At 41.6% G+C, this 22,220-nt stretch overlaps 2 protein-coding genes across 4 annotated transcripts; one reads left to right on the top strand and one right to left on the bottom strand.

The window, feature by feature from the left end:
• Positions 1–566: 566 nt before the first annotated feature.
• Positions 567–3,796, bottom strand: henmt1 (HEN methyltransferase 1). Of its 3 annotated transcripts, none has more exons than XM_066692405.1 (7): positions 3,417–3,796; positions 3,173–3,285; positions 2,866–2,978; positions 2,611–2,745; positions 1,963–2,145; positions 1,563–1,740; positions 567–1,188 (listed from the first exon to the last, which is right to left on the bottom strand). In XM_066692405.1, the coding sequence occupies exons 2-7, from the start codon at positions 3,257–3,259 to the stop codon at positions 682–684; spliced, it is 1,203 nt and encodes a 400-aa protein (XP_066548502.1). In that variant the 5' UTR covers positions 3,260–3,285; positions 3,417–3,796; the 3' UTR covers positions 567–681. The 3 variants fall into 3 exon arrangements, with proteins under 3 accessions (XP_066548502.1, XP_066548501.1, XP_066548503.1); XM_066692404.1 differs by having other exon boundaries at positions 3,429–3,795; XM_066692406.1 differs by lacking the exon at positions 1,963–2,145 and having other exon boundaries at positions 3,429–3,796.
• prpf38b (pre-mRNA processing factor 38B) lies at positions 3,770–9,414 on the top strand. The gene is made up of 6 exons (XM_066692403.1): positions 3,770–4,385; positions 5,574–5,642; positions 5,825–5,976; positions 6,228–6,288; positions 7,654–7,877; positions 8,146–9,414. The coding sequence occupies exons 1-6, from the start codon at positions 4,155–4,157 to the stop codon at positions 8,987–8,989; spliced, it is 1,581 nt and encodes a 526-aa protein (XP_066548500.1). The 5' UTR covers positions 3,770–4,154; the 3' UTR covers positions 8,990–9,414.
• Positions 9,415–22,220: the final 12,806 nt, after the last annotated feature.

Raw genomic sequence — 22,220 nt, forward strand, 5'->3', positions numbered from 1 at the left:
TTTATTTTCATGCCTCGACTCCTGGTTTGTCCTGGAAGCACCGTAGTGTTCTGTATTTTATCCCCTATACTTCTGTGAAAGTGTTAAGATGGGTCCACATCTTGGAAGGAAGTATGTTGCTGCTTCCTTCTCAGATATTGAAATGCAAAACATCAGCACAGATTCACATATCAAACAGCCCTGACACATTAGGGAAATATATTCCCAAGCACTGGCTTTCAAAATAGTTCATAAGCACTTTTCTTTTTGGAAAAAATGACACAAACAGAATTGAAGCTTTTTCCCCAGCTATATCGACCACTAATAAATATATGGAAAAACAATTTGCAGTCTAAATTATGCAGTGGCACAGCTGTAAGACTCACAAAAACAACAGCCAGGATTTACATTTAGTCATGCTTTTCATCAGCTGAATTTTTAATATCCCATTGTATACATAAAGAGAAGGTATTGTAAACAAATACTTTGTAAGGTTTTGTTCAATAACTGTCTCACAAAGCAATTGACTGATAACAGATATTAATATTCTGTTTGAACATATATATGCTTAATATAAGGAATTTAAATTATTTACAAAGAAAAAAGCTTTAATAGTCTTTCAACAGTCCAAGGAATTTATCATTAACCTCTGTAATGTAAATTTACACACACAAACAGGAGACTAAACAGCATTTGTATTACTTAAGATTGAAAAGATTGTCTTAAAAGTTCCTCATCCCAGTCTTCCTCATAAGCTGCCGAGGATCCAGATGTTTCATTGTTCTCTGCATCCCCACAGCCCTCCCAGTCCTCCAAATCGCAGCCATCCACACTATCAGCCAGCAACTGCAAAGATTCAGCATCGCTGCTCAGTGTAACTTGGGAAGTCTCCAACAGAACTTCTTTCAGACGCAGAAGAGACTTGCACAGTCTGTGCACCTTCGGGAAAGACAAGAGCTTAGCCAGAGGAATGTAGATGGCATTTCCCTCCAGATAGGGCTCATTGTCTGTCCCCATATCCATAAGAAGTGGTTCCTTACTGCCACTGGTGTTTATTGAAGCAAGGCACACATGAGGAAGGGTTTCCTTGTCCTCGGAGGACTCCAGTAACCTGGTCTTAATTGTTCCAGCGCAGTAAATCACTTCGTTAACCAGGATATTCCGAAAGATTTTGTGGTCACAGAGACTAGGGTACTCCACATCATACACCTGGAAAAAAATATAACTACTAAAACTTATCCCTAAGAAGTCACACACACACACACTTCTTCCCCCATGACAAAACCCCCAAACATATTTTCCTTTCTTGATTTCTTGCAAAAGTTAATTGTTTTAAACTGTTACCTAATTATAACCAGTCTTCATGTGTTCATCTATGCATTTAATCCATCTGTGTTCATCTGTCCAGTTCATCTAGGTTGGAATTTAGCATGGTTTAATTAATCTGCATGAGCATATTTTAAAGACCTGCAAATTAATACTTGGGAAATATTGACTGCACTTCACTACCTACTTGATATTCAGGGAGGATACACAATTCTGGAAAGCACTCTTCAATCTACAGAAAGTAAATATTTCCTTACTAGTTTGTATGCATGCAACTCCTCCTCAGGGTCTGTCCCCAGCTGTTTGTCACTTCCGAATGTCTTATGAAACACTGCGATCTGTGTACAGAAGCCTCTGTTCTCAGTGCTGAACGGCGCCTCTCCAACTCCAGTGAACTCCACCGCATAGCCATGAGAACGGCAGACATCTAAAGCCCTGAACACGGACAAGCAATTCAAAAACTCAAATGAATACCTGAGAGATGCTGGTATACAGCATGGGATGGACTATTCATATTTTTGAAAGAACAAATCTGGTAGACTTTAATATACAATCTATGCAAAACAAATGTGTAAAAAACTGGATTAACTTTTATCATGGATTCCTCTCCATTTATTTAAATTATTGTCAATTTCTGTATTCACTGGTAACTCTTACCACTTTTGAAACTCTGCCTGTGTCCATTCAAATTTATGATCCTGGTGTCTAAACCCAGTGAGTCCTGGCAGTAAGGCATTGAACTCTGCATTAGGAGTGCTGACAATCACCGCGGCTGGGGACATGTAGCCAAACAGCACCTCCGAAAACTTCCCAATCTCTGGGAGCTGCAGGTGCTCAATCCTATGTGGCAACCAGAATATAATATTCAGGTGGTTCGAATAATTGAATATACTAATATAATTTTAATTTAAACATGCTCACTTATTATTCTTTTTTATGCGATTAATGTGCTATAAAGCTACACCATCACTAAAAGAGATTAATCTACACATTATAGTGAATAACTAAGGTATATAAGATCAGAAAGGTGTACAGATCTGTCACTAAACTCAACAGCATAGGTGCAACTGATGAAAAGGAAAAATAAGGATATTAAATAAGAGTTGAAACTATTCCTTGCATTAAATCTTACCACAATAAAGGTAAATATTAAATTCTAACCTTAAAATTTGTAATAGAGTATAAAATAAGTGTTTTTGAAACCCACAAATGCCACTAAAAATATTAACTACACTATGTAAAGTGTTTATTGTATTTATATAACAAATACGTTTGAAAAAAGAAATACACAGAGCAAACTCTTACAGCTCAATACAGGTCACCAAATCAAACCCTTTTATGTGGGATTCCTTTTCTAATACAGATCCTTCATAAAGCTTGATGGTTAAGGGTCGGTCACTGGGCTGCAGGTAGTCACAGGATAACGGTGCTAAAGTATACCTGTGACAAGTGAAATAAAGCCAATGAATATATGCCACATCAAGTGCAACAGGCACATCATCTGCTTAATCAAGATGAAGGGCCGAGATTAAAGACCACACTTGCTCCAATCCTGCTTACATCTTCTCTCTGAGCGCAACACTATCAATATCCACGCCAGCCAGCAGCTCTATGCATCGGTGAAACTTGAGCTTCCGTAAAAGACTACAGTCGGCACATCCCAGGTCTGCCAGCTACAAGACACGTCCAACAATAATGATGACATCACCAACTTCACCAATTTAGTTTCAAATGTATACATATGTCAAGAAGAGTATTGCAAATGCATGTAGTGGATTTATATATGAATGCACGTATCCAGAGAACTAGAAATAAGTGAACTGAATAATACATGCAGTAGGGGTTACTATAAACCTAAATAGCTTACCTTTTTAGGATTGTATTTGTTAACGAAATCTATGACAAACTGATAGCGTTGCAGGTACAGTGGAGGACAGAACTTCCCCGACTCCATGATTGATGCTTTTCAATTCAGGTACACTATGGAGAGAAAGACGTTTATTTAAAAGTGTGTATGTGTATGTGTGTGTGTGTGTGGGGGGGGGGGTTGGTTTTTACAGTTACAACTGCAATGGAAAACTTTGTTATGCATTAACCAAATGACCTCGCACCATCTGACAAACCTTCCCACACTGTAGATCCTCACACCATCTTGCCACAGCAATCCTCCAGTCACGATTTTAAACCCGTGTCCTCGGATCTAATTGGATGTGGCTTAACTACGTCGGAGCTTTTCCGCTTCTTTCGGGAGTCGCGGTGTTATTCTATCCTACAGCGGCCATCTTGTTTGCAGTTTCAACATGGGCACTTCCGTCTTAGCCGAAGCGATGCATTGTGGGAGTGCAAGTGGCGATTCCCCTCCTACTTGTTTCTCTTCATATTCAAAGTCCTCTCTGTTTTTTTAACCCAATGTAGCTGGATTGTATTAGAGACACCCCCCTCCTTAACATACACGCGTTATTATTTAATATAATGTCTTCACACGCCATCGCAGAAGCGCTGTCGCTGTTTAAAGGCCAGCCCTGCTTTTAAATCCGTGTTCTCGACTCTGATTGGACGCGGCCCAACGACGTCACCGCAGTTTCCGCTTCTTTCCCGGTAGTCGCGGCCATCTTGTTTGCCCGGTTCGCCGTTGCTTGAGAAAGGCTCTGGTCGTGTTTAAAGAAGACGGCAGTTTGGAGTCCCTTAATAGCGATCGTAATAACCATAACTGTCAGAAATCGTGTTGTATTCCGCGGATGGTACCTGTAGCGGTTGGGGACTTATAATAGTGGCTTTAATGGCGTCTTATTGAGAGACCTCGCTCGCTGTCTTGAATTAAAAAACGTCGGTGTATCGAGACCCACAATATGGCCAACAACACGGCGCTGGTGGCGGGGGCCCCGCAGCCGCCTCAGCAGGCCGTGACCAAGCCGGCTTCGTCGGGCAAACAGGGCAACGTCCTGCCTCTGTGGGGCAACGAGAAGACCATGAACCTGAACCCCATGATCCTGACCAACGTGCTGTCGTCGCCCTATTTCAAAGTGCAGCTGTACGAGCTCAAGACCTACCACGAGGTCGTGGACGAGATCTACTTCAAGGCGAGTGTTTTCATTTGTAATGCCCCCCCGAGGGTCTCTGGGCTGGGGTCGTACGGGAACTCGCCCCCGGGTGTGATTTGCACAGCGGCCTGGCTATGCATTGGCTTAACTGTGGTTAAAGGCTGCCGGAGACGAAGCGTGAGGCTGTTGTTGTGGAGCGCATGGTGCCCCGGCAGCAGCGGCGCAAGTTTCCTCTCGGCGGCGTTGTGTGTGGCAGCTCCAGATGTTGCCAGATCAGATTGTAAATGCGGTGCTGTCTGTAACGGACTGTTTCTTCTACGCAGTGGCCTATATTCGTGTTTTGCTTCTTAACACTAGGATTCTCATGGATGCGTGTTATTTCATTTCCCCCCAATATTTGAAGTTGTCGTATGTAATTGGGGGAGGTGTTGGGGTACTTAGGCGGGGTGGTGATGCATGCATCTTTACTAACTTCAGCACAGACTGGGACGCATGCGAGGCCGTTGCTTTGCATATAACTGGGTTTATATAACCGCTGTAACGCAGCGTCTAAACCGCAGCTAATGAGATCGTCCACATGCAAGGGATGCGATAACTCCCCTTACACTGAATCGTTTGAGACTATTTCATAATAGTGCTAATAACGAAGTATTCATTTAGAAATGCTCTAAAAATCATATTTTCTGGAGGCAATTTTGTTTTCCCCCACAAGGGGTGATTCAAGTGCCAACTGCTCTTCTGATACAGATGTGGCGGGTAGTAGCTTCCATGCCCGTCACTGGTGATCAGCAAAGAGTTGGCAGGTTGCAACCCAGTGTGTCCAATTCAATCCTGGATTTCTTTATTTCCCCCCACATGACAGGATCTTAGTTCGTTGTGCCTTGAATCCTGACAATACACTATTGTAGATTGTAATAAATAAAAATCTACAGTAATGTACAATTTGTAGCACATTGTAGGAATATACATATTGTAGCAATTTATTTTGGCCCTTGAAGCTAATCACCCCTATGCATTCATTGTCTTGATGTAAATTCTGTTAAAATACTTCAACCTTGTTTATTTTATTTAAATGAGTCAGACTTTATAACACAATTGCACAGATTCACAAACTCATCTATGTTAAGCTGTGGCAAAGCATTAAAATGTGGTAAAACAGGACGGGGTGTGTCAGTATTTTTGTTGTGCTTGAAATAGGATTGTAATGGGTTTCCTTCTTTGTGATAGGTGACACATGTGGAGCCGTGGGAGAAAGGCAGCAGAAAGACTGCAGGCCAGACTGGCATGTGCGGAGGGGTAAGTAGAAGTACGTGCCTCTTGAACTTCTCTGATATTTTTTGCAGAATAGGTCAGTAAGTCCCCATGCTATACATTGTACAGATTACTAGTATTTAAAATGTATTTGCTACACTTTGTCATCTCTAAATGTTTACTCCAATGCATGCTGTGTTTTTGAATAAACTGAATAATTTTTTCAGGTCAGGGGTGTTGGAACTGGAGGCATCGTTTCCACGGCTTTTTGCCTGCTGTATAAGCTGTTTACATTGAAATTGACACGCAAACAAGTCATGGGTCTCATCACACACACCGATTCTCCATACATCAGAGCCCTGGGCTTCATGTATATAAGGTATGGTATGCCTGTTCTGTTGAGCTCTGTTGTAAATATTAAACCGTATCCTGCAGATGTACAAACGGTTTCTACGAGTAGGACTTTGATGTATTTAGAAACAATACCTTGATCTTTTTTTTTTTTTTTTTTTAAGTGGTTTGTTAATGTTAAGGTTTCCCCAGATTTAAAAAGTCAGTAAGAGCTATCTGTTGTGTAGATCCAACAAGACATTGTACATTTAATTGTTTAAATCTTTATCTTTCTCAAAGGTACACCCAACCTCCTCCAGACCTAATGGATTGGTTTGATGCATTCCTTGATGATGAGGAGGTATGTCGATAAGGGTAATATTTTTTTCCTTAACAGTTTTTGGTATCAGTATTTTTCATAACTTCGATTTTTCGAATGCTAATCCGTTTCAGTTGTTAGTGTTGCTTAAGTCGTACTTCATTGTGATGAGTATAGCTGATTTTCACCTTTGCCTTCATTTGGCTTAATTTTTTTTTTTTTTTTTTTTTTTTTTGCACTATAACGGTCTTTCGGTCACTGTTTTGTCAGGATAAGTATAAATAAAGTTATGCATTATGAGAATATAAATGTAGTTAAGCTCATAAGTAAGGCATGCTATTTGTTCCACGTCCTTTGCAATTAAAATTAAAAAGTTCTGAACACTGCTCTCAGCTCTTTCTTGTAGCAATCTCCATTAAAGTAAGTTGATCAGAAGTCTGAAGTAGTTGAAGACCATTCTCCCTCCGTTATGGTTGAATCCTTAACAGCGGGGACATTGATTAATTGGCTGGCCATCTTTGGGTAACTTTTGTTTTTTTGTAGAACTATAATTTTTATACTTTAAAAATAGTAATCTATATTTCCTGCCAGTTGGCTAACTTCCATGTTTTCTTCTTTAGATCTCCCTTGTGCAGCAGGTGAATTGGAAATTGTATCTCAGCACTGTTGGTTTGTGTGTGTGAGTGCAAGCGGCTGTTTTACATTTAGCTTTGTGTTCTCTGTAGCTGGTTTAAATATTCCTCTTCCTGTGTGCTTGCACTGTAGGTTTGGTCCTGACAATAGCTGACTAACATGTCCTGAACTGTGAGATGTCATAGGAAGGAGCAGATATTGCGGTAATGACCCTTTTTAAACACTGGTCATTGGGTAAAGTGTTTTTTCCAAGCCGTACCTCACTGCTTCACGGCAGTTGGTTTGCTATTGTGTCCATTCTTACAAACTAAATTTCATGAATATAGAAGCCTATGGTGTAAACACAGTCTTGGTGGGGGAAACCTTCCTACATTAGATGTGATTTCTGTAACAATCATTGTCACATGTAGATTTTAACATTCTACTACAGTAGTATGATTTTCTTTATTGATATTAAGCTTGATGAAAACAGAGGTGAACATTGGTATTTTTTATTTTTGGTCATCACAAATTTTTAGAACTTGATGACTTCATTTTAGAAAGGCAGAGCATTTAACAGATTTTTAAAAGGATCATAAATTTTACGGCACACGAGAGGTTTAATATGCAGTGCTTGGTCTTTGGCATCAAAGCTCAATTTAGACTGCTGATTTGAGCGTGCTCTTATTTATGGATTGTCTCGGCACGTTCTGTGTTTTGCTTCAGAACAAGAAGTTGTTTTCTCCCCGTTGTCTGAACGTGTCATTGACGAAATGGTGGCATTCTATTTTTCAGGAGCTCGACGTAAAAGCTGGCGGAGGATGTGTTATGACAGTGGGGGAAATGCTGCGCTCTTTCCTCACAAAACTTGAATGGTTTTCAACACTGTTTCCAAGAATCCCAGTCCCAGTTCAGAAGATGATAGACCAGCAGCTGAAAAGCAGACCAAGAATTTTGAAAAAAGATGGCAAAGAGGAAACTGAGGAGCCGGAGCGTCACGCAGAACGCAGGCGTTCAAGGTTCGTTGTCTGTTATTACAGGACTTTTTGTCTGTTGACTGGTTCTCATCATATTTGTGCCTTTCTGTTGGAATTCTATGTTTTTCAAGGTTTATATTTTGAACGATCAAAAACAGAAGCTTCTATTCTGTAATTACAATTTTACAGAACAATTTTTACTTTGGCCCGTCATAATTGTTTAGATTTTTGCTCCTTTTTAGAAAACTGAGTTATGGCAGGTCCTCTAGCGTTTATACATTAAGTGTGTATGTTTCGTATTCTTCTGCAGGACTCCAAGAAGAACTCCCAGTCCACGCCGATCTCCGAAAAGATCGAGAAGCCGAAGTCACCACCGCGACGGCCACGGATCCACCAGCTTCGATCGAGAACTGGAGAGAGAGCGGGAGCGTCAGAAAAAAGAGCGAGAGGGCAAGGACCGCGATCGGGGGGACAGGGAACGGCGCCGCTCCCGCAGCCCAGAGCGAGCGCCAGAGCGCAAGCGGAGCAAGAGCAAGGAGAAACTGCAGAGTCGCAGCTGGAGCCGGGACCGAAAGAACGACCGGAAAGAGAGGGAGAAGGAGAAGGAGAACGAGAGGAGTAGGAAGAAGGATGGCGACCACGATAAAGACCGGGCAAGCGAGAGAGAGAGGGAGAAGGAGAAATCTAGAGATGCTGAAAAGTCGAAAGACAAAAGGAGCAAGGGAGATGTGGAGGAAAGGAAGCACAAGGAGGACCGGGAGGATAAACGGCATCGGGAGGAGCGCAAACTTAGAAAGCATAGCCGGAGCAGGAGTAAGGACCGGAAGCACAGGAGCAGGAGCCGCAGCAAGAACCGCAGTGGCAAGCGCAGCCGGAGTAAGAGCAAGGAGAAGTCTAGCAAACACCGGACGGACAGGGCGAGCAAACAGAACCGCAGCGGCAGCAAAGGCAGGGCAGACAGCGACGAGAAATCAAAGAAGAAGGAGCGCAGTCACAGCAAAGAGAGGCCACACAAACGCAGCCGGAGCAAAGAGCGTCCGCACCGGAGAGACCACGGCGACGGGAAGGACCATTCTAACAGACACGAACGCAGGAGAAGCCAAAGCCCCGAGCGGGGGGAGAAGCTGCAAGGCAGCAGAGCCGAGTCAAGTTAATTTAATTTTTTTTTTTTTTTTTTTTTTAAGTTTTTAATTTTAATTTTTTAAATTTTGCTCGTTTATGTATTACTTGTGCTAAAATAGTACAAGAGTGCATCTAAGATCCCCCTCCCTGCTCTTAGGTTGCTTATGTTGATTTTGTTATGGTAGGGAAGTGCCTTTGTATCATGTTCTCTGACCATTGTAGTCCAGTATATGAGTGATGCAAAGGTTGTGATTTTTTTTTTTTTTTTTTTTTATTCCCCCCCCGGAGAATTTCCAAAATTATTCTGTAAATAACTTCTGAGAATGTTTTAATTCCTATGGAGCAACCACAACGGTGAATTTGTATACGGCATTGAATTGCCGGGAATTGTGCTGTGTTTGGTTAATTGCTTTGTTGCAATTTTTTTTCTAATAAAATACTTTTATTAAATATGTGACCAGTGTCTGATAGTGTGTGAATGCAAAGGAACTCATTACAGTGAAGTTAATTGATTAGTTATGACATCCACATGTATGTTTGTGTACTTTTTGTTAAACAAATATCCCCACCATTTTTTTTGTTGACATTACTTTATTAGACATAGGTAGCATACTTAGACAGTATAAAAACTACTATAGTTCAGTTAGACAATTATGTAGTACACAAAGTGCTGTTAAAGTAATATTTGAATAAATTACAATTTTTATTGCATTAAAATTATTAAAAGACTAGGTTTACATAGTTGTGATTAAACCTGCATGGTTAAAGAGTGAAGTGTCAAGTAGATACAGAATTTTCCAGTTTTGAATGGAAGAAATTGTTTAAAATATATCCTGTATAAAGTATTGCAATAATTAAAACTATAAATTGATATTTTTGTAATTTAATCCAGTCTCTATTTTTATCTCATTACAAAAAAATATATTGTAAAGGGGTATTCAACAACAGAAGTAAAATTGTACCTTTTTATAGTTTAATAACCTTAAAATAAATGTGATGGTAATGCTCAGCCTAAACTAAACACGTCATATATTAACTATACATTACTGTTATGCCAGCCCAAGCTATACTATCTTATTTTGTTTTACAAATAATTCTGTATTTGTGGCATGGCTGATTAGATTATCATGCACTTCGGTGTCATTGTTGATATGGAATTGATGCTGAAATGAATACAGTCTTAAAACTAATTCAGTCAACCAGATTAGTTTTGCCAAAGGTGAGTAAAACATTATTCAGTTTTGAAATTTAAAAAACAAATATTTGAAAATACCAGAATAGAGAATTCATTTTAACAAAAGTATTACAATTCCTTGTTTCATTGCACTGCTTTTTTATATTGTTAGTAAAATGCTTTTTGTAAATCTTTAGGTTTTAATGTCTGTTATGAAGACTGTTTAGAATATTGTTGACTGTTTTTGAGCTGAAACTAATTCACTACATGCTGTAAAAGGTTGGAAACCTTCAAGGATGTGCCATACACATGCATCATAAGTGGCCTGAAAGTAGTTTTTCTCCCTCCCTTCCTTGATCAGTACATAGTATGTTGCATCGTCTACTGCAGTCCAATCTGAATTCAAAGAGTCCAAAGCGACATGTATACATGCAGTCAAGGCATTAAAGGTTAACCTGTAATAGAAAAGAGAGAGTTTAAGAGGGTAAAGCATGTTATACATTGGTATATACTGGGTAAGTGCATTTTAAAATCTAATGTTAACCTGCAATCATAAAGGTCTATAAACTTCCAAACTATTTTCAGTACATATCAAGTCTGATAATTATGTACCCCTGTGTTCTGTTGCATTTTTACTCAACTTTAAGTTATGCACAGGTGAAAGTTTGAAATGTGTTTAGTATGCTTTCCTGAAACATGTTTCACTGCACAAGGCAAACAAAGTATGTGTAGTATGTTTCAGTCTGATGCAGCTCTCCTCGAGTGTGATGTAATGAAGAATCTTGTGAAAATGAAATGCGTGTAGATTGTTAGATTGATACTCTGGTTCAAAACTGCAGGAAAGCAAGTAGATAATCACATTAATAAAACAAAATATGCTACTTACTGGATGTCTTAGCTTTCCCTATATGCAAATATCTATAATTATATTTAGCTGGTTTACTAAGATAAAAAGCAATGTTATTTACTTGTGGTTATGTTCCCTGCCCAAGAGAGAACATGTGGGAACAAAAGCTTCCCCCTGTAATACGATATTTTAAAAAACAAACTTACTTGCAAACCTTAAATGACTGTGGCAAGTTCACTCTCTCCAGCAGAGTTCAGAGCAGTGATTCGAAGGGTTCTTCTCTCTGTGTTTTCTACTGTACATGAAAGTTGTGGTGTTCTGCATTTCTCTGTTCTGCTTGCATTGAAAACACTATACACTACATATTCTGTAGCATGAACTGTTGCATTCCATGAAATGACTGCTGAAACATTGTTCCCATTGTATAGCGCTCCCACTGGGGCACAGGGAGCTGAAAAAGAGCATCAAGAGAACTATTAAGAAAAACACAACAAATATGTAACACTGTATTTAAAATGCTATATGGGATTGTTACTTTATACTGCTCTCAAAACATTTAAGTATAAATATGGAACTAAATCTAATAATTATGCAGTCGTATAGATTCAATAAATAACCCGTATTTATGAAAAAAATTGTTTGTATGTACATACTTTGCACAGTATACATGATGTAAAAAACATACAATTAACAAATCCCCTTGTGAACTTAATAATAGTACTCAAAGTGCTGTGATGAGAATGTGGTTCATTTCATAATGCAGAGAGTGATATCCAAGGTACCTGTAAGTCCCTGGACCACTTTAGTGGGACTGCTGACCCCTGCTTTGTTGCTTGACCTCAGGGTCAGGTTGAAAGTGGAGCTGCAGGGTACAGGGATGAAGAAGAACGTGACGTATGTCCAGTAGGAAGTCATCTGGAAGTATCCCAGTTCGTCATTCTCAACCTGCCCGTTCATTAGAACTTCATACTGCACCTCGCTACAGTTCACCTCAGACCACGTCACCTTCACCTCCTGGACCATGCTGTACATGGGCATCAAGCTGGTCTTCACCATCTCCGGTGGGCAGGGAGCTGAGAGTAAGCAAAAACAACCTTAACAACCACCACAACGCAACAGGGACGACCAGTCTTCGTTTGCTTCTTGTTCTCCCCCTGCCACTTAAAATACGCTTTCCAATACTAAACTTTCAATTTTCAAGTCCTAATTTTTTTTTTTATTTCCATTCTCTGTAAGAGAAAGTTCTTGTAATCCTGCTAGTCTTATCGTCCTAAGACCTGCAATCTTTGTAAGCTAACCAGTTATGATTTCCCTTACATACAGGTGTAGGTAGAAACCTTACCTGCTCCTTTGTGTACCAGCTCACTGTTTGAGCTGTTACAGATGCCATCAGAAGCTTGCACTGTAAAGTTGTACATGCTGCCACAATCCAGTCCTCTTATAGTGCAGCGAGTCTCCTGGGTCTCACAGGACAGGGGATCTTTACCGCTTGCAGAGGCGGAAGCAAAGTATTCCACAGAATCGTTGCTTTTGTCCCAAGACAGTACGGCAGATCGATTAGCGCACTGGGTCTCTACAGATAAGTTAGTTGGCTTGCAGGGCACTGTAATGCAAGTTGAGATGTATATTTATATATATATATATATATATATGTGTTCATGTACATCCTGTATAACAGTAAACGAATGCCAAAAAAAACGTTTGAAGTTAACAAGATTTTAGTACGTACCTGTATTAAACATCATGGCGGGGCTTGGTGGGCTGACGCACTCAGTATCTGCAGCCGTCACTGAGACTGAGTAGGACCGGCCACACTGCATCTGTCTGAGAGTACAGGAAGTCTGTGTTGTGTTACAGGATTGTGTATCGCCATCGTTTCCAGTGGCATTCATGACATACGACTCGGCTCCGAATGAGGGATTCCAGGACACGATGACTTCACGGGACTCGCACTGTGCGTGAGTACTAACATTTTGAGGTGCACAGGGGGCTACATAAGAAAAAACAGAATGTAGTTAAAAATGTATCAGATCTAAAGTCAATCAAAGAGAATCACAGACCGTACACACTCACTTCATATTGATCACCACTTCACCTGATGTATTCAAAATAATTTGCTAGGTGTTATTGATACAGAAATTCACAACCCTACTCAGGTCTAATATGTTTCCACCTCCTAATGTCTGGCTTTTTCAAAAATGTTGGCGTATGGCATACCTGAATTGATTTTATATGGAGGGCTCCTCAGACTGCTACACTTGTCGGAAGAGGCCGCAACAATAATGATGTACTGCAGGCCGCACTGTATGTTGGTCAGTTCACAGGTTCCTCTGGTGCTGTTGCAAGAAAGCATGCTTCTGTCACTCCCTTCTGCCGTTGCAATGTACATCTGAGAGGCATCCGTCCAGTCCCACAGGACTTGCAGTGTGTTGCGGTCGCAGTGTTTTAAAGCCGTGATGGTGGTGAGGGCACAGGGTGCTAGTGGGCATGAATGACAGGATATTGGTTAGATTTAAGGTTAATGGTTCGGTTATTTTAAAACTCCAAAAATAAGAAACGTTAAAAACAGATAAATATTTAGGTTTGTATTAGACGACTATAGTCTGGCAACAAAAAGGAAACAAACAAAGATTCCCTAGTTGCTGGCTGGGATGACACTGCTGACCAATCCATTCCAGTATCCTTTGGACACCTATAGCAAACCTGAGATTGTCTGAAGGGCTAATGCCATGCAGTTATCTTACGTATTGCATAACCATCATCTTTACCAAATCTGACTTTCGCAAAGGTACCTGTTGTGATTTCGAAAGGTTTGCTCTTTGAACTGTTGCAGTTCTGGTCCAAGGCCGTGACAAAGAACGTGTAGAGGACCCCGCAGCTCAAATCCGGCACATTGCAGGTAGTGTTAGAGGTACTGCAGTTGGAGCTGAGACCTCCCTTGCCCTGTGCCGTCACAGTGTAAGACTGAGCCCCGGTGCTGTGGTCCCAGGATACCCAAGCTGAGTTGGTCACACAGTCCAGAATACCAAACAAGTGTTGGGGAATACAGGGTGCTGGAAAACAAAGTGTAATATTTTTACACAGGCCATAATGTCACAACTCAGGCTGATATGAACTTATTTCTAGACATGAGAGAGCATTCATTATTTGTACATCAACATACACTAAAACTGAAGATTCCCAACACAAGATTTCCAGTAGCTGAAATAAAATAATATCCACAATTTACATAAGCATCGTCTAGATAAACCTTGAATGCTTTGGCTCCAAACTGGGGGAAAAAATAGGGAGAGGATACCTGTTGAAATCAGAACAGCTTCACTGGGAGCACTACCACAGGCATGCCAGAAGGTTGTGACTTGAACGCTCAAAACAAGTCCGCACGTTAGGTTTCTTATATTGCAGCTGGAACCGGCTGTGCGGCAGGAAAACTGCGTGCCATTCTTGGCCACAGCCTGCGCTATGTAGAAATCAGCCCCCAGGGTGGATTCCCAGCCGACTTCCAATGTCCCCGAATCACACAGCATGTTAACGTCCACATTCTGGGGAGGGCACGGGGCTGGAAAGGAAAGGCGTATGAATGAAGGAGGTGTGAGTGTTATTGTTGCAGAATCTCTTCGAGCTCTAGCGTCAAACTTGATGTGTATGTGTCTGCATTGGATATAGGGTCTGTAGGGTCAGTCAGTTTCTATTCTGATAATTGAATCAGGTGTAGCTTTGCAGGGGCCTAGCTTCAAAGGGTTAGGGTTCAGGCTTAAAATGGTGTCGGTAATCTACTGATGGCGTTCAACAGTGTATAGTGTCACTCAGAGGTAAATGCAAAATGAGGTATTATAGTTCAGAATAAATAGTCTATTATTTAGGTATCAGGCTGATTAATAGTTATCTCTGTATTAGATTTTGATGTCTTAGAAAAAAAAATACAGTTAAAGAAAAATCGGCGTCAATTTCAGTTAGGGATGCAGATGAAGGTGGAAATGGTTTTACAGTTGAGTAATGTAGAGAATAACAGTCGGTAAACTTAGACTTTTGTTAAAATAATGACTTTGCTCAGTTAACTGAATTGAGTCTAGACTTGTAGGGGCCTTCAAATGTTCAGATCTGTTCCCTTTTGAATAATAGAGAGAAATGGAGAGAATTGTCACCTGAATGGAGAAACGAGGCGTCGAGCACGTTGTTGCACAGTCCATCCAGCGAGGTCACTGTCAGGTTGTACATCTCCCCACAGTTTAAACCTGTCAGCTCACAGCTGCTGTAGTTTGTGTTACAGTGTTTCCTGTGCCCACCCGGGGCCACAGCCACAACATCATAGGAAGCCACGCCCTCTCCGTGCTCCCACAACACCAGGGCCGAGTTGTTGATGCACTCTAACTGTGTCGTGAGATTCTGAGGCGCGCAGGGAACTGAAAAACAATATATATTTAAGCTTAACGTTGAGGGTGTTTGTTTAACTTTTAGTTTGTAGAGGGGAGAGGGTGGTTAAATGAATTTTCACTGTTTATTTATCATATTTCTGAATTAAAAAACAAACCCAGGTGCTTTTTATACATGCAATCAATCATCGGCAACAAAAAGAGTTAAACTGCCTCCAAATGGAGTTTGTATCATGAGAATAATTCATACCAGAATAAGTAGATCATTAGTTGGGTTTCATTTCAGTACCTGTATTCAGTTGCATGATATTGCTTTCAAAACTTGTACACGTGTTATCTTTGGCAGTAACGGTTATACTGTAGGACAAGCCGCAGAGTAAGTCGGTGAAGTGGCATGTTGTGAGGTTGGTTTTGCATTGGGAGGAGAACCCCCCGTTGCTCTGAGCAATGCCGGTGTACGATGTGGCCCCATCACTGGGCTCCCAGGTCACAGAGTAGGACCATTTAAAAGCCGTGTTGGTGTAACAGTCCTGATGGGCTTCTATGATCAGAGGGGTACAGGGGACTGTCGCAAAGAAATAAGAACAATCAGGTTAATCGTGACTTGATATATTTGTTCCAGTATGTAAAGATGATGCATCTGCTTTTGAAAGTCTAAAGCACTAAGTAAGTCTGATAAAGAAAGTAGCAAGAGCTCATAAAAGCAAAGTATGACTGTCCTGCTTAGCAGCCCAGGCCCAGCATACAATAAAAAGCAAGGGATGACCTACTATTGTATCATTGATATTGTATCGTTTATTAGATTTGCTATTCAGACGTACCTGTTTGGACGTTAATAGTTTGACTGGGGAGACTTGAACAGTTGTAGTCTGAAGCCATCACCTGCACACTGTAAAGCACCCCGCAGGCCAGGTCGGGGAGCTCACAAGATGTACTTCGGCTCTCACAAGACGAAGCGCGGCCACGGGGGTTGCTGGCCGACACGGTGTACCACACCGACCCGGCACTGGGCTCCCACGAGACCAGGGCCCTGTGGGTCGCACAGTTCATCTTAGCCGACACGTTCTGTGGAGTACAGGGTGCTGCAGGAGACAAACGTGAAGTTATTTCCTTTATCTCTTCTATGAACGACTTCGACTGACCACGTACAATGCAGATGCCCATTACCTGTTTGAAGAGCAGCGTGAACACTCTCCATGGAGTTGCACACATCACTGGACGCAATCACATAGGTAGAGTACAGCTGCCCACACTGCAGATTATTAATTCTACAGGGGAGTCCAGAAGACATGCAGAACTGCACGTGGCCATCTCTCGACTCAGCTACAGCGGTGTAAAACTGAGCCCCCAAGGTCTCGGCCCAGGAAACCACAGCAGTGTTTGTAAGACAGTCCAAGTGGGTCTCGATTGCAGTTGGAATGCAAGGATCTGAGGAGCAAAGGAAGAATGCAGGGAACTACTGATAATTACTGATAACAATGAGGAGTTTATATTTATTTCACTTCCCTGGATTTACCTTCTGTTTAAAGATCTCAATTAGATAAAGATCAGCATTTGTGGGTTAATAATAGACATACCTGTGGTTAAATTTACTTTTGGGCTTTCTGCACTTCTGCATTCCGTGCTGATGGCTTGGATAGTGATGAGGTACACCTGGCCACAGTGCAGCTCGGAGAGGTTCGTGTACGTGTCTTTGGTGCTGAGCTCTATTCTGTGCCCCTCTTGGTTGTCTGCTATTGCCACATATATTTCTGCACCTTCGCTTTCATCCCAGGTGACCGATGATACGTTCATTCCACAGTGTGTCGTTGGCAGTATGTTTTGTGGAACGCAGGGTGCTGCAAAGAAAACGGGAAGTGATTGAAAGAGATTTTTTGAAAACAAGAAATGCGTATAATTGCACACCATGCATGACCGGTAAAAGAGGTTGCTTTTAAACCTGTGTATATTGTAGCTGTCTTGCTTGCAGAACTGTTACATGTGTAGTCAGTTGCCGTGACAGAGACAGTGTACACCTCCCCACAGTGAAGGTCATTCCAGATGCAGGCCGTATCATTGGTGTTGCAGACGTGGGTGTGACCGTCCTGGGCCTGGGCAACTGCGGTGTAGAGTAGCGCTCCATCACTTTCTGCCCAGCTCACAGAGCCCAAACTGGCCTCACAGTTTGTGTAACTTTCCACATGTGTGGGAGTGCATACAGCTGAAAAGAAAGAAGACAAAGTGTACAGCTTGCATTCATATTAGAAGCCTTTACAATCAGATCATATTCTGAGAGATATGCTTAAATGTTATTAAAAAAAAACATGCCACATCTTCTAACTCATTCCTACTGTTTCACTCTGAGTTCTATCACTAAATGTTTTCCTTTTACCTAAATTACTTTTTCAGCTTCTAGGGGAGGTAGGTACACCCTAGAGTTACATAATGATCTTCTCACAAAAAACCCTAGCCATACTAATAATAGATTTAGTGGATTCACATTTTGACATTGCCAAGAATACATTTCCTATAAAAGTATTGATGTACGCAAAGTCATTTACATAGCTTTGAGAAACCATACAACCACTCATATTTGTTTGTATCCTCAGTACTTTATGTTAAGAGGCAAAATGCACAATACAGGACTTTCAAAACTAGAATGATCTGTGTTTCAGATCTGTCCTCTGTTTCTTACCTGCTTTCAATTCAACAAAGGAGCTGGGGAGACCGGTACACCTGTCGTTTTCACCAGCTACTGTGATTCTGTAAGTCTGTCCACAGTCTAGTGCAATATCAACATGGGTCTCGGTTGTGTTAAAGGTGATTACGAGACCTAAGTTTCCAACTGCTGTGACAATATAGGAAAATGCCCCATTGGTCTTTTCCCAGACCACAAGTACAGCATCGCTGACACAAGACCCGTGAGCAGTTACATTCCTTGGTCTACATGGTGCTGTGAATAAAAAACAAAATATATATATTCAGTGATCTGGAAGAGGAATTCTGTATTCAATAGGAATGAATGGGCCGTTGGAAATATGGAAATATTTAGATGCTGGTAATGTGCCGAGTGACTGTTCATGATAAACATAATGGAAGCATAAATTATGACTATCAGAAAGGGGACTCTGGTGGGTTGCCTGTTGCTTATTTCTAATTAACCATGTTTTAAGTTTAAGGTAACAACTACCTGTGTCAATTTCCATGGTGCCACTCAGTTCACTTTGACACCTGTCATTCTGTGCCAGGACAGTGAAGGAGTAGGTCTCTCCACACTCCAGGTCAACGATACGGCAGGACGCCCTGGTCGAGTTGCAGCGGTGAGTCTGTCCCGTGTGTGACGTAGCCGTGGCAGTGTAGAGGGAAACTCCTTCTCTCTCCTCCCAGGACACTAAAGCCGAGTTGTTGTTGCATGCTAACTCCACATTGACGTGCAGAGGAGCACATGGTCCTGCGAGCATTAAAAAAGTAACAGGGTAAACACTGGCTAACTAGTTCACATCCAAGATGGTTTATCTTTCTCCATAACCTCTTCATTTCAGTGTACAGCACAATAAGACCTTAACATACATAAACTCTTACTGCCACAATCTGCTCATCATTTAAAAATAATATAGTACATATAGATGTCAGCGTCAGATAATTGCTCTTTCCTGTGCCACTCACTTGTTTTATATGTAAGTCCTGTTGGATACTTGTTTTGGCACTCCTCGTTGATGACAGTCATGCTGAGGTTATACGTTTCTCCGCAGTTCAAGCTGGTAATGTTGCAAGTATTAAACGTAGTGTTACACGAGGCCACATGCCCTCCCATTCCTTCAGCCGTCATGATGTAAGATTTGGCGCCATTGCTCAACACCCACGAGACCCAGGCAACGTTGCTTTCACAATCCATTTGTGCTTCAACAAAGTCTGGGACACACGGCTCTGTGGTGGGAATCAATAAAGACGCACTTCATCAGAATGATTTGGGCCTGATTTGGGCACACAGTCTTCTTGTCTCATGGTCAGAATAAGGCATTGTAGGCACTTTGTAAATAAGGCAACATTAACAAACGTACCTGAGGTCAAGGTGGTGCTGATGCTATCTGAACTGTTCCTGGGATTACCAAGTGCCATGACTCTCACATAGTAAACAGTCCCACACTGCAGGTTGCCGACACTGCAGGACGTTTCCGTGGACTGACAGGTGCTGGTGTTCCCTTTCCTGCCATCTAACGTTGCAATGTAGCCGTCCACCCCAATGCTCTCCTCCCAGGACACAGAGGCTATACCCGTCTCACAATCTAAGCTGGCCAACACAGACTGTGGAGGACAGGGCTCTGAAACACACGGTGGACAACGTGAAAGGTAAAGAAGGAAGGAGCAGAGAGCGGGAATGGACACTGAGTTATTGTTGTGCTGTTTACCGAATACCAAAAGTATCAGTAGGTGAAAGTCTATAGATATCCTTTAAGTATCGTCTGTGAATATACCATTGGCACAGTGTCATAAACCAAGTCCAATGTTTCTCTCTTTGGTTTTGATACTTTGTGTGATTTTATTAACGACCTCTTTACCATTGCGTTTTAACTTTTAGCTATAACTACTACAACCTTTTAAAAAAAATATCTTTAAAAGAAACAAAACGAAACTAACCAGTCATCAGAGCTATTGTGTCAGACACAACGGTGTTGTTGCACACTTCATTGTGTGCGGTGACAGAGATGTTGTAGAGCCGGCCGCACATCAGCCCAGTGAGGGCACAGCTGGTGTCATTGGTGTTGCAGGTCGGCTGGTGGCCCTCACTGTTCACAGCCTGTCCAGTGTAGGTGACCGCCCCACGACTGAAGTCCCAGGTCAGGAGGGCTATGGACAATCTGTACGTCACAGTGACCTTCAGCGGGATGCAGGGTTCTGTATCAAATATACAAAAATAAATCATCAGCCGGAGAAATTGTTTAGTACTGTAACAAAGCGAGTAAACACTCACAACAGTGCAATATCTCATACTAGGGAATTTTGCTCACCAGTTTTTAAGTAGTTGTTCATCTGTGCCGAGCGGTTACAGGCCTCATCCTCAGCAAGCACAGATATAGAGTACTTCTCTCCACACTGCAGGTCAGGGATGACGCAGTTGGTGTCGTTTGTGTGACAGGAGCCGTTGTACCCAGTCGTTGACAGGGCCGTGGCAGTGTAAGTCTCAGCCCCAGCACTGTAATACCAGGATACAGTGGTAGTCCTATTGAAGCAGTCTACATAAGCCATAATGTTACTTGGCTCACATGGCACTATGAAATACAGGGAAATAAAACATCATGTTAGTTATTAATCCCTTAAGTTCCATAACAAACCAACAAAAAACACATGGTACGTCTATGTTTGAAATTGGCAGCCATGTTTGATGGGAGAATTAAAACATGCAAGAGGTCTCCAATGATAATTTCATTACTACAAAGATCATTTTAATGCAAAACCTAGTAAACAATTAAGTAGAAATGTGAATTTACTGGCTACATTATTTTTAAAATAAAGAACATTTTATATCATAGGGAAATCTCTTTAACTATGCAAGCAACACTCACAAAACTAAACACTATTTTAAAGATGGAATATTTCCCATTCTATATTGTTTTAATTATTATATTTCTCTACCTGTTTTGGCTTCAGCAACAGTGCTGTTTGGGCTGGTACACTGTTCATCAGATGCGGACAACGTTATATAGTAGATCTTGCCACAGTTGAGGCCTATTAAGTTGCACTGTGTGTCTATAGCACTACAAGTTGTTGAGCGCCCGTCACCGTCCTCAGCAGTCGCTATGTAGTACTCTGCTCCCCTGCTTTCCCTCCAAGAGACTCCAATATTGTTCGTGTCACAGTCCAGTTCAGTGGTTATGTTCTGTGGAACGCATGGCACTGAAACAGGAATTTAAAAGCAGTTATCAAACACCTTTCCACCCGTACTAATGGAGCAAAGAACCAGCGCTACAACAGGGCATATGTCATTCGAATTGACTTTTTCGACCAAATTCTCCTCTTTTGTCTGTCAGACTTTTACCTGTTGTGATGTCAACTGACTTGCTTTTGTCACTGTTACAAGTCAAGTCCCGGGCTTTGACCGCGATGGTGTAGGTCTGACCACAGTCCAGATCCTGGAGAGTGCAGCTGTTGTCAGATGAAGTGCAGAATGCGGAGTCTCCATTCTGTGCAGACCCCTCCACAAGATATCCCAGAGCCCCCTTACTGACGGTCCAGCTCACAGTTGCACTGTTAGTTCCACAACTCAGATTGGCGTTGAGGTTTTGGGGAATGCAAGGCACTGAAGGAACATTGAATGAACTGTAACTACAACATTTTGGGTAAAGCAAACATGCAGTAACAAAATATAAATAATTAAGACATTACAATGCAAGGGATGCAACACGAGTATTTCACCATTCATTAAAAGCTCTTTGCGTAATAAGCAGGGAAAGAGAATCCAGTTCAGGAAAGAGTTTTGGTTTTCTGATACAGTTTTTGTTTTTCCTTGCCACTACTAATGTTCTACACTTTGCAGGTTGAATTGTATTTCTGTTGGTGGGACATACCTGCATTGATGCTGACTCCTGTGCTTTGAGAGCTGTTACATGTAGCCCCCTCTGCTACAACGGTCACAAGGTACAGCTGTCCGCAAAGCAGGTCAAAGAATTCACAATTTGTGCTTTGTGTGTGACAAACTGTAGCTTTTCCATTTCTCTCTTCCATTGTGGCTGTATATGATTGTCTTCCATCACTGGGAATCCAGGAAATAGTTACAGCGTTGGTGTCACAATCCAGAATTTGCTGTACATTTTGTGGCGGACATGGTACTGTAAACCACAAGAAAATGCATGGTTATCTTTCAAGTCAAGAATACTACCTTAAGGAGGGGA

Source organism: Amia ocellicauda, chromosome 19 (assembly GCF_036373705.1).
Source record: "Amia ocellicauda isolate fAmiCal2 chromosome 19, fAmiCal2.hap1, whole genome shotgun sequence".
NCBI lineage: Eukaryota > Metazoa > Chordata > Actinopteri > Amiiformes > Amiidae > Amia > Amia ocellicauda.